The 13,580-nt window shown below is 41.1% G+C and overlaps 1 protein-coding gene across 2 annotated transcripts in view; it reads right to left on the bottom strand.

Annotated features, from left to right (window-relative positions):
• Positions 1-13,580, bottom strand: part of Synpr (synaptoporin) — a 328,081-nt gene that overhangs the window by 282,727 nt on the left and 31,774 nt on the right. Inside the window, exon 3 of one of the 2 annotated variants that reach the window (XM_075988598.1) lies at positions 5,357-5,419. The exons of the other annotated variant lie outside the window; for it this stretch is intronic. Within the exon in view, the coding sequence (XP_075844713.1) occupies positions 5,357-5,419 (63 nt within the window). The remainder of the gene's footprint in view (positions 1-5,356; positions 5,420-13,580) is intronic. 2 annotated transcript variants of the gene reach the window in all.

Here is a 13,580-nt window from a genome sequence, read left to right as displayed (position 1 = left end):
ACAGCAATAGAAAATAACTAGAACAACAGAGCACATATGTAATGCCTATATATACTACATATAAGCCTATATAAGTTCTTATATTTATTCCTGGGCTCTCCAAAGTTGTATCAATGTATTATCTCACCAGCGGCATAAGGAAGTTGCAGTTGTCCCATTTGCCCTTGTCATCAGCAGTACCATTCAGCTATTTTGGTAGAGACATTGTATTAGTTACTTCTTTGTTGCTTTGGGGAAAAATACCATGACAATTTATAAAAGGAAGAATTTATTTGGGCTTACAGTTCCAGAGGGGTAAGAGGCCATTATGGTGGGAAGGCATGACAGCAAGAGGTAGGCATGGTAGCAGATGCCAGAGCCTGAGAGATCACATCTCAACCACACATAGGAAGCAGAGGATGAGGCAAGGATTATATTCTTAAAGCTAGACCGCAGTGATGGACTTCCTCCACCAAGCTGAACCTTCCTATTACCTCTCCAGGCAGCTCCATCACCTGGGCACCAAGTGTTCAAATGCCTGAGCCTATGAGACAGCTCTTATTCAAACCACCACAGAGACGGTTTCTGTAGAATGAATATATTCTTCTTGTTTTTCATTATACTCTCTTCATAGCTAGAGTGTATTTTTCCTTCATGATTTATGTGAATGGCTGCAACTTTAACAGAGTTACTAGTATATAACAGTGTAACAGTATCTAGTCCCTGCCAAAAAATAAAAAAATCCTAAAATAAAGTGTCAGAAGTCCATTTTTTTCCATCAGCAATGTAATCTTCCATGGTTTATCCTGACAGCAGTTAAAGGCAGGAAAATGAAGTTGATAGCCATTGGCATCCAAGCTTTCTCAGTTACACCATTTAACACCAACCCATTACAAGCACAATTACAAAGCAAATAAGCATAATTCGTAAGGTACTGAGTCTGATTGTTGAAGCAAACTTTACTGCCTTATGACAATCTCAAAGGTAATAGCAACTTCAGATTCTTCCTGATTCCACTTAATAGAGAGAGAAGCAACAGATGGTGGAAAGAAGCTTGACTTTATAATACTGAAGAGTTCCAGAGTCTAGAACTCCGCCCTTCCAGACAAGGCTGGCCAACCATTGTCTGAGACATATTTTACAGCCCAATTTTAACCAGGAAGCTTCTAGCGTTCCTTTTAACCTACAAAGAATAAAGGTTCTCACTGAGATTTTAGCACAACCTTTTTGTCATGGAAAGTTGCAGTACTGAAAGAATTGATGGTATGGAGATATAGCTCAGTAGTAAAACACCTGACTGCAGAAGGAACTTGACTATCATGACTAGTAGCCAGAATTAGAAGAATACACGGAGCCTTTGGTCATACATTCTGATTCGTATATAGTCCCAGGCATGTACCCGAGAGCAAAATTCTAAGTGAGGTACTCTAAGCCAGCTCCGGTCTCTGCTGTCTGCAGAGAGGGTAAGAGCTCACTCTCTATAGTCAGATGTTCCTACAAACTCTTATACATACAGCTGTTGGTGTCTGTGGACCTTAATGTGTTTCTGAACGTGCCAATTTTTCTCACTTATAAAGTCAGAGCTAATATCAAAACATAGAAATGAAAAGATATATAGATAGATAGTTGGCAGTAGGTAGGTAGATAATAGAACTTGAGTTATCAATCACCCTTCATTCACTCTTCCCGCCTTATTCTTTTTTTTATGGTTTGTTCTTTTTACTTTATTCTAAAGAAGAGAATCAATATTTTAAAACAGCTACAATTTATGATTGATGTCTGCATACAGATGTTAATATATGTATTCGGTACATAAAGAATGTAAGTAAAACTCCTCTTAACTTTTTACATTATTGAAAATACCTTAAGTAAACTAAAAAGTAGAAAAATCATAAAATGATCAATCATATTTTTTAACAATTACCCATAGTTTTCATCTATTTTGTTCCTTTTTGTTTGTTTGTTTGCTTGCTTGCTTTTCTATTTTTCTTTTTTTTTAAATCTTTTTTTTATTAAGAAAATAAGAAAAAAAAACAAGTTTCCACCTCCTCCCAGCCTCCCATTTCCCTCCCCCTCCTCCCACCCTTCTCCCCCTCCTCCCACCCTTCTCCCCCTCCTCCCACTCCTTTCCCCCTCCCTCTCCAGTCCAAAGAGCAGTCAGGGTTCCCTGCCCTGTGGTAAGTCCTAGGTCCTCCCCCCTCCGTCCATATCTAGGAAGGTGAACATCCAAACTGGCCAGGCTCCCACAAAGCCAGCACATTACGTAGGATCAAAACCCCTTGCCATTGTCCTTGGCGTCTCATCAGCTCTCATTGTTCGCCATGTTCAGAGAGTCCAGTTTTATCCCATGCTTTTTCAGTCACAGTCCAGCTGGCCTTGGTGAGCTCCCAATAGATCAGCTCCACTGTCTCAGTGGGTGGGTGCACCCCTCGTGGTCCCGACTTCTTTGCTCATGTTTTCCCTCCTTCTGCACCTCATTGGGACCTTGGGAGCTCAGTCCAGTGCTCCAGTGTGGGTCTCTGTCTCTATCTCCATCCATCACCAGATGAAGGTTCTCACTCAGGATAGTGTTTTCTATTTCCATCCATTTGCATGCAAAATTCGAGCAGTCATTGTTTTTTACCGCAGCATAGTACTCTAATGTGTAGATATTCCACACTTTCTTCATCCATTCTTCCATTGAAGGGCATCTAGGTTGTTTCCAGGTTCTGGCTATTACAAATAATACTGCTATGAACATAGTTGAACAAATGCTTTTGTCATAGGATAGGGCATCTCTTGGGTATATTCCCAGGAGTGGTATTGCTGGGTCCAGGCGTAGGTTGATCCCGAATTTCCTGAGAAACCGAAACACTGATTTCCAAAGTGGTTGTACAAGATTGCATTCCCACCAGCAATGGATGAGGGTACCCCTTCCTCCACAGCCTCTCCAGCAAAGGCTATCATTGGAGTTTTTTATTTTAGCCATTCTGACAGGTGTAAGATGATATCTCAAAGTTGTTTTGTGGCCCGCCTTATTCTTACACAGACACATAAAACTTGGAGTCGGCACTTGCTCAGAGGACTAATGAATGAATGCGATGAGGTTTTAGTTTCTGGTTCTGTCATGAACACATTGCAGCATACAAATAAGGAGAATGGCCCTTTACAGCCTAAGTCTCTCAGTCCTGGAGTGTCATAAGGAGAGGTGTCCGTAGTCTTCTCATGAGTCCTGTGCAGCAATCAGGAAGTGGCTGGGAAGGGGAAACATAAAGGCTTATGTTCCCCTTACGTTGGTTCCGTGTCAGATGTTAGCTGGGTGGACAATTCCCTTGGAAGTGATCATCAGGCAAGGCTTCACCTCCCCTAGTTACACAATCCAGGTCCTAAGGGAGACACATCTAAACGGGAAGATGAGCTAGCCTCCATGTTGCGGTCCATCAAGTTTTGGCTAGATGAACTTACTCTGAGCACAGGAAGCTAGCAGAAGTCTTCTCCAGGAAAATGAAGAAGGGGGTGCTCTGCCTGCCACGAAGATGCTACCCGAGTAAAGACCTGCTCAGCTGGGAATCCTCCCTGGTGGAAAACAGAAACAAGCCAGCCAGGGAAGTGTGCGTGCATGCATGTGTGCTACACCTGATGTGACTCACATGTTTCTGCATTGGAACTTTGCTAGAAGTTTTTCGCTAGAACTTTGTATGGATCAGTGGTTCTCAACCTTCCTAAGGGTACAACCCTTTAATAGTGTTCTTCATGTTGTGGTAAACCCAAACCATAAAACTATTGCTCTTGCTACTTCAGAACTGTAATTTTGCTGCTGTTATGCATTGCAACATAATATATCTGTGCTTTCCAATGGTCTCAGGCAACCTTTGTGGAAGGGTCATTGAACCTGCAAAGGGGTCGTGACCCACAGGTTGAGAACCACTGGGATAGACCATTAGCTCAGATCCCAGATACAGATTACTTTAATAAAGTTACATTTCTTGAACCCAAGAGAATGGTGCTTAGAACTTATACCTGTTATGTGCAGGGAGCTGCCTCGCACATAGAAATGGTCATCACCCTTATCTGGAAGATCTAATGAACACCCTGTCTCTTGTTACCCAGGAATTAGGCTGTAATTGTAGTGTCTATGTTGCAATGTTATAAATAGTTTCCCCGAGATTTTACCAGCAGACATTTCTGCTTCAGCCTCTAGCTGAAGTGCTTTGGGTACCAGGATATTAAGAAGAATACTCACCAGCTGGCCTCGTCAAAATAAAAGCCTGAGTTTTATAAAGTATTCTCCATCAGCCCAAGCTAACATAACAGATAGGATGAGAGGAAAATGACGGCAATAATCAGGAGTGCATCAAACAAGTTTTCCGAGGCTTCTGGAGGAAAGCAGGTGCTTCTTGCTTATATTTTCATTGTATCTCTTTCTGAGGTCCATGGAGAGCAGCCACCGCCATCTGGCCAGGCTAATTCTGGGTGGCTGCAGCTGCAGCCCAGTGTCTGGCAATCACGGCTCCAGGTTCTCTCCATACTAAATAGCTGGCTCGAGCTGCAGGCTGGCCAACATATTCCACTGCAGACAGCCTCATTTTCTAGCAGGGGATCATCCTCATCATTCGTAAGCCTGGCTATCACATTCCTCTTTTCCCTTTAAGGATGATACATCAGGATTTTGGAACTAGGCCTACGTCTTACTTGGGCATGTCACCTTACACAGATGGTTGCAATTGATCCCTCTGTTTTGATTTTTCTGTCTCATAATCCATCCAATTCCAACTCCAGCCTGACTAGTCAGAAGCCTAGATCAAACTCTGTTATTCCCAGGTCATCCTTTGTCTTTTGAAACAGTCTCACTGTAGACCAGGCTATCCTTGACTATATCATCATTTGTCTTTTGAAACAGTCTCACTGTAGACCAGGCTATCCTTGACCTTGACTAGTCATCTTCCTGCTTTAAGATTTCTGCTAGGATTACAGATGTGGGCCACTACCCTGCGCTCCAGCTGTGGACTTGTAAATGCTTGTGGGGCTCCAGAATAAATCAAAGATCCTGGGTTTCACTCAAGGCATTTTATTACCTGCTCCTTCTTGGCAAGCGGTACAGCATGGCATCTGAGAGTTTAGTGGTCACAAGTACTGGCCCGCAGCAGCAACCTTCCAGGAGAACCAAGACATTCTGACGTGCGTGTGCTTTATCTTATCAGCTAGTACAGAAGGTCAAGGTTTTAATCCTCCCAATACCTCCTGAGTAGAGGACCAATGAATGAATGGTCCCTGTAACTAGGCTCCACACAGCTTCCTCTTGAACAGAAGGACCCAGAAATTCAGGCTGAGAGGTACTTAGTGAAGAGAAGTTGATGTGATCTGTCCACCAGAAAGGAAAAACGACCTCCACACATACCAGTTTGTAGATTCTTTTCGGACCGTTTTCATTTCCTCTGGTACCAGTTTTGTGCATTCTGACCTAATGAAAAAATACTGTTTATTCAAAAGTAAACAAGCACGGACAAAACACCAAGAACCCTGACAAACCGCAGGAGCTCAGTAACTGGAGCTTCTCTGGTATCTGTTGATGTGACCACGCTGGTCCTTCTGCTCTGGGGTTTCCAGAATTGTGGAAAAGAGTCTTGGGGCCTTAAGTCTTTTCTACTCTTATCTCTGCAGTGCCCACTGAGGGAGACGTTCTCAGGACTTTGGCAAAGCTTCTCCCAACCTTGAAGGGACTCTCAGGGAGGAGAGAGCCCACGGCACAAGTTGTGTGGAAGGCTGCTGTTTTTCATTTTCTTGTTTCTTCTAGAAACCTCTTTATTTCTTTGCATCTGTGCACATTCACTTTGACGATGGAAAGTAAGTAGGCTTGAGGATAAAGGACTTGGAATTTTGCCATCACCCTATCAACACAAAGGCCAAGTGATCTTAAAAGAGTAACTTTGCATCTTGACATTTCTTTTTTACTTGTAAAAAAGGGACAGGACTAGCTATCCAAAAGAATCACTGTCAGTATTAAATACCTAAAGACTTCATTGTAAAAGTCTCCATTAATCAGTAATACTTTTGAATACATTTACATTCACCACACAATACATTATATACACATACATAACATACAACACACACACACACACACACACACACACACACACACATCAAATGCACAGATTTACTAGGAATGGTAGTATTCAGCCATATTCCCAGTGTTAAGGAGGCAGAAGCAGGAGGATTGTGAGTTTGAGCCAGCCTAGGCTACATAGCTTCTTCTTCTTCAAGCACAGTTTCTGGGTCTCATGCAGTCGTGAATCCTTGCACAACATATTTCAGGCCGTGTGCTCAGGGAATGACTTGGTTTTAATAAACTTGCTTCTTGATCTATATGACGGGAAAACAATACAAAACAATACATCTATATGTAAGTGAAAGCGTACAGAGAAACGATAGACTCAGGAGGGCAAAGTAGTGCTTAGCTATGCATGCTCACCTCCTCTGTGTGTATCATCTGATTGTGCTTTAGAACTGCATGCATATGGTGAACATTCATAAGCTACATGTGTTCCTCTAAGCCATGAAGGACACTCTGACGTCCTTCCCCAACACAGCCATTCTTAACCCATCCCTCACAGAGAAAGCCTTTCTAGTATTCTGGCCACCCACATTTCCTTGAAGGCCTTTGAAACAGACCTAATTTAACTTGTAACAACAGTGCACTCCCATGGTGACAGACAAGCTGTAAACATGCAAAAGGAAGAGTCATGATTCCAGCCTTCTCAGGGCTGAGGACTGCTAACCCTGTAGTCCTGGGTCTGCCACGGCTGCCTTCTGGCTGCTTTCTTCAAGAGAGTTTCATGTGGGCTCTGGGAGCTCACTCAACCCCGGCGCCAGGAAGCCTTGGCCCAGTATTTTCCCTATGATCAGATTGGTTGGTCATGTGCAAAACTGTGCAGCTATATGGAACTGCATATATGCACGTGGTACTAATGAACTCTTCTCCCTAAAAGAACAGTGAGTTTTGTCCGTCTCTGTCTGATACTGCAGAATGAGTCTGTGCTGTGCACTAGAGCAATACACTGTGTGTCCAAGCCACGAATAAAACAGCACTCAGTCCCCATCCCTCAGGGGCTCAGAACTAAATTTTCCTTTCTGATCATTCACACATGACTTGATTCTTATGATTTATATGCCAGAAATGATATCAGTTGTCTGTCTGAGGTATGGAAATGGAGATTACAGAAATATTTAAAGCCAACAATCCTCAGAACTATAAGTCTGAGAAGATAATCACTTTCTTCGGGCTTCAAAAACCTTATATTTGACAATATGTTTTTACATGATTTATATACTAAGATGATAAGGAAAAAGTGTGTAATTGGGAACTGGAGAGATGGCTCAGCAGTTAAGAGTACTTGCTGCTCTTGCAGAAGACCTGGGTTTGGGTCTCACTTCCAGAGAATCCACAGATGTACACACACACACACACACACACAAAGTAATAAATATTTTAAGTGTAATAGTATCTAAAGGTCAGAAGTAGGCTAAACACCTTGCAAATCTCACAAAATAAAAATTTACAATATTGATATTTTCTAAAATTAAGTTCCAAAACATATAAGGTCATATCTGTACTTGAAAGAAATATCTCAGGATGACAAACTTTAAATTTACAATGTAAATTATTGAGTTATTCTGAATTAAGAATACAATTCATGTCTAGCATGTGTCCCCACAATAATTTCGACTTTTCTAGAATACTTGTTTTATAGTACTATTCGTGCTTCTGGCTCTCCAAATTAGTGAACCAAGTTAATCAAAGAGAGAGGAAAGACAGGACACACCTCGAGGTGTCACCTGAGACTAAAGAGGCCACCCAGGAAATCACAAAACTAAGATTAAAAAAAATCTGTCTGCCACTCAAAATGATGTTATTTGCATGCAAAATTCAGTCCATGGTGTAAGACCATGGTTCCTTAAATGCTCATAGGAGCTGTGAGGGTGTCAAAGTTCTCTTACTCCACTTAGCAACGATGTGTTCACTTTCTTAGTCACTGAGAAAACATCGCCTAATCTGTTACCATGTGCCTGGGAGTTTTCTAAATTCTGTAGACACAGGAGCTAGACTGGGTCCTGCCCTTAGCCCAGGCAGATACTGTGGAAGCCTTGAATCTCCAAGGTCTCTAGGGTTGACTTTTCACTTGTGATAAGGCGGGCCCATTCCAGTGTTCCACTGGGGGCAGCTTCCCTCCGCTTTGTCACAGATTTCTATGACAATAAAATACATTTTCAAAAGATATGTAGGGCTGCACATTGATTTTTTATTTTCTTTTACCTTGACCAAATTTTAAAAGAACTAAGCTGACCAGCACTACTTCCCGTTGCCCATGAACCAATTTTAAGAAATTACAGTCAGGAAATAATTAGGCATACATATGAAGAGTTCATTGGTCTTAGAAAATAAACAAAGGAAAAGCACCCAATTTCTTCACATAGAAGGCCTAATAAGACAAGGATACAGCAGCACCATATATCATCCATTTATAAAAACAATTTTTTAGCCAGGTGTGAAGGTATAATTATAATCTCAGCCCTGCCTGGTTGGGACCAGAGGATATGATGTCAAGGCCATATGAAATCTTCAGATGGATGTGTTTCACTGGAATACCCATTGAGGTCATGAAAATAGGATGGGCCCAGAACTGTGTGTGTTCATGAGAGACAAGAAAGAATTCAGTGATATAAAAGGCTGAAGAAGAATGAAATATAAAGGTTAATGGAATTAAGGATGGGAGGGCAGAGTGGTGGCAGAAATATAAAGAGGGATAACTAACACTAACAATGTGGAAACGTACTATTGTAAAAACTTTCTAAATTATATATATCGCACATACATAAAAAGTTTAAGTGGAGTTACTCCCCATGGGAGAAAAATGTTTCTGCTGAGCACCACAGGTCAACATTTAAAACGTTCAGTGCCAGGAATGCATTTCTGGTGTGGGAAGTCCTTCTGTATATGTGTTGCTTTTATTGGTTAATGAATAAATCTGTTTCAGCCACTGGTTTAGCAGATAGAGCTAGGTGGGAAAACTAAACTGAATGCTGGGATAAAGAAGGCTGTGTCAGTGAGAAGCCATGTAGCCCCACCAAAGTGAGATGGAACTTTACCCAGTAAGCCACAGGCTTGTGGTGATACATAGATTAATAGAAATGGATTAATTTAAGATATATGAGTAAGCTAGAAATATGCTCAAGCTATTGGCCAAGCCATACTGTAATTAATATAGTTTCTGTGTGATTATTTCAGGGTTGAGCAGACAGGAACAAACTAACAGCCTTCCGACAACAGATTACCTCCTCTGGAGTTGTTGGTTAGCGAGATTTCCTAGAATCCCAAACACTGCATGCTATTGCTACTACTCTTGCCCTCCAGAGCTTGATGGGGAAACCTCATTGTTAAAAGTACCATATACTTGTGTCACTGAACACAGAGAAATCAAGCCAGTACTTATCTGGACTTCATTCTTACTGGCTAGATTTCATGGTGCTGGGAGGTGCTATTCATGTCCTGGAAGAGAAAAGAAATCACTAATCTTACCCATCTTGGAACCCTGTGAGTTAGAATCATGACCAGCCTAGCAAGCCATGACCAGCCTAGCAAGCCATGCCCAGCAGTGTAATAGTGGCACAGATGTCATGGAAGCAACAATCCATTTTCTGATTGGTTTGAAAGCCTAATCTACAAGTTGAAAACCCATATCTGGCACCATTATCAGGGCCAAGAACCTGTGGATATACAGAACACAGGCTTCAGGAGAGATTCTATCACTATTACTCTGCTAAAGGGGTACAGGGTAAGCCCACTCCTAAAAGACTTACTGTTTTGTTCAGAGGTTAGTATATCAGTGTATGGCAATTAACATGAAGACCCACAAATGGCCAAGAGGAAGAGAATAAGAACTGTGGATTAGTTACTCCTAAATAGGCAATCCATAGCATCAACTCCTCTCATGATTCAGGGATCATTGTGAAAGAGGGGCAGGAAGATTGTAAAAGCTAGAAGTAGTAGATGACTACCAGGAAATAGTGCTTTTCAGACACCACAGGGCAGTTCCGAATGTGAATTCCCAGCAGTTGAGACAGCATACACAAGACGTGGGCACACTCAATCCAGACAAACTCCCAACATGAATACCAGAGACAGATACATCATCTACCCATACCGAAAAAGCTATTAACAATTGGCAGCTTCTGGGAGAAGGAAAGTCATTTTCTTTAAGGGAATAAACCTTGATATGTTGGCCATGCTCCAGTGGGAGGTCACACACTGAAGAGGACTGTAGTTGATGGATTTAAAAAAAAAATACACAAAGTTGAACTGGGAAGTAAGGGTTAATCTGGGAGCAGTTTGGGAAGGAAATGAATATGATAAAAATTTACTGCATAAAATTCTCAAAAAAATTAATTAAAAATGAAAAAACCATCATTTTGATTTTTTAATTCTAATAATTTGCTTGTTTTGAAGTATGCAATTAAATGTTGGATCAGAAACAGAAAGGAACAATATTATACTCTGCTCAAACACTGTAGGATAAGTTACACAGCCATGGTTCCCAACCTGTGGGTCGTGACCCTATAGGAGTCACATATCAGATATTTACATCATGATTCATAACAGTAGCAAATTTACAGTTATGAGGTAGCAATGAAATGATTTTTTTCATTATTTTTATTGAGCTATACATTTTTCTCCTCTCCCCTCCCATCCTTCCCCTGACTTACGCCCTCTCTCATGGTCCCATGCTCCCAATTTACTCAAGAAATCTTGTCTTTTTCTACTTTTCACGTGGATTAGATCCAATCATGTCTATCTTAGGGTCCTCTTTGTTGCCTTCTGGAGTTATGAATTGTAGACTGGTTTTTCTTTGCTTTAAGTCAAAAAGCCACTTATGAGTGAGCACATATGATATTTGTTTTTCTGGGTCTGGGTTACCTCACTCAATATGGTATTTTCTAGATCCATTCATTTGAGTGAAAATTTCAAAATGTCATTATTTTTTCCTACTATGTAATATTTCATTGTGCAAATGTACCACATTTTCTTTATCCATTCTTTGGTCAAGGGACATTTAGGTTGTTTCTAGGTTCTGGCTATGACAAATGATGCTGCTATAAACACAGTTGAGCACATGTCTTTGTGGTACGATTGAGCATCCTTTGGATATATACCCAAAAGTAGTATTGCTAAGGCTACATAGTGAGATCCTGTCTCAAAAACAAATGAAGAAACAAGAGGTGCAGTTAATGACAACAGGTCTTATGGTATATATGTGGACACATTTCAGAAGCATTATCATCAAACAGGATGCCATGATGTAAATATTACTCCAAAAACTATTGCAAGCACAATTTCACACACACACACACACACACACACACACACACACACACACACACACACACCTTTCAAGCAGATCGAAAATTATTTATCAAATTGCCAATAATATTATTTACTATATTTCAATCATATCTCAATAAAATTGTATACAAATGAAATACGTGTGGGTAAATAAATTGTATTTAAAAAACATTTATTTGATATCTGCTATATGTTTGATGCTTTCTGTGCTGAGATAATGTGCATTAGATATGCCTAAAATGTCTTTCAGACAACCCACAATGGTTGAAACCACAATGGAAAGTTCTAACATAAAGAACAAACGAAGCTACATGCGTTCTCTTGTCTCTCAGTGGAAGCATCAATCAGCACGAGCCACTGCAGTCCAGCAGTCTCATGTTTAATGCATACAGAGCCTGTTCCTTTTTGACTAAACTGGGTTTTAATATTACTGAAAGTACTCTTTTCTCATCTGTCCTTCAGTGTCCATTACTTTGGCAAAAGTCCTTTTCAATGTTTTTCTATCACATGAGTAAGACTAAAAAATATGAAGTGTCTTTCTCAAGACTGGTGTCAGCGGTCTATTACAGCCTTGGTACCAGCTGCATCATGATCAGCCATTGCTATTTTTTTCCTGTCGTGAACTTGATGAAGAGGCGTTCTCCTAAGAATCTGATCAGCCCAGGAACCCCTCACATCTTCTCACTGTCTGACCTCTTTTAATTAATTTTAATATATGAGGATAAAAATGATAGAACTTGTAAATTCAGGGCTCATTATCAGCATTAGAAAAGACTCCTGTGGAGACTTCCTTCAGTCTCAACTAAAAAAGAGATTTTTGGATAGGAAGACAACAGTGAGGGAAAGAGGAGACAGGAAGAGGCCATAGCCACGCCTGCTAGAGGCCAGTGCAGCAGCTAGTTAAAGGGCACAGGTGGAGGAAGAGTTTGGAACATTTCTGAAATTATAATCCAGTCAATGATAAAACACAAAAGACTTAGTACACAGCCTATGGGAAAGCATATAAAAGAATGAAGGAATTAAACTCAGCACTCTCTTATATATTATATCAGGGAGCCTCTCAAAGAGGAGGATCTCACCTAGAAACCTCTCATTTTAAGTTGAGGACTGCACCACAGGAGGGAATTCCTGACTGGGGAAGTCATAGACCAGGGAAGACCTTGCTATTGCTGAAGTCAGAGACGGGCAAGATATTGTTTTGCTGTTTTGCTAAGTAGTGGTGTCAAACTGCTTTCTAACTGTCAACACCCACAGATTAGAGCTGCTCTCAGCCATTCTCAAAGAAACTTTTTCTTGCAGTGGGTAGTGGCTAATATGAAAGCTCCCCTTTGGTCCGTAGGAACAAATGACTGTTGAGCGCTCAGCCCTACATATAAACTCGTCCCACCCACTCAAGACTCTGGGAACCCTAGAAGAAGGAAGGGTGGGAAGAAGGTAAGAGTTGGTAGACAGGTACAAAGTTCATGAAACAGCGCTTTCTGGACATGACATGGCTGTTAGACTCACAAACTAACGCCAGGTATATTACTTTAAGACATGCATAAGACCAAGTCTGTCAACATCCCAGTATTAATGGAGGTTTTCATGAGCTCCTCCAGACAGTGGAGACACTCGGACATTTTTATTAAGAGGACATGAAGGTAGGTTGGGGAAGTGTTGAGGGGACTAGGGAAACTGGGGAAGGGGTGTTGGATGCAATATTATTAATATACACCGGATATATATATCTGGTGTGTGTGTGTGTGTGTATGAACACACACACTGGTGCACACACACACACATACTGGACACTTGGACATTTTTTTGCTTCTCCCCATTTCCTAGGTCAATGAATTTGTCTTCCTCAAATCTAAAGCAAGTTGGTGTGAAATCTACGGCTGTGTCCCAAGTGTAAGGCCTTTCATTTGCATGCGACCATCTGGAATCGGGCAAAGGAAATACACATCTTTTCAGGGGTATGAGAGAGATTTGATTGATTTCTCCGCAGTTTGAAGTCATAATGAAGCACACTGAATCTGCTCCTGCTTTGATGTTGTTTATCACTATAATAAACTCACTAGCAAATTTTAAAGGACTATCTACAAATTTTATATTACTTTTATCAGCATTAAACATAAGAGATCAAGGTAGTGTAGTTACTAGTGACCGTCCGCGGGAAGCTGTAGGTGGGCCCTGCTAACGAAGACCGTGAGCTCTCGGGGAAGCAATCATTGCCTTCCTAAAG

This window comes from Microtus pennsylvanicus, chromosome 10 (genome assembly GCF_037038515.1).
Source record: "Microtus pennsylvanicus isolate mMicPen1 chromosome 10, mMicPen1.hap1, whole genome shotgun sequence".
Classification (NCBI taxonomy): Eukaryota; Metazoa; Chordata; class Mammalia; order Rodentia; family Cricetidae; genus Microtus; species Microtus pennsylvanicus.
The sequence above is the reverse complement of the archived record's forward strand: the minus strand, read 5'-3'. Positions and strand labels throughout refer to the sequence as shown.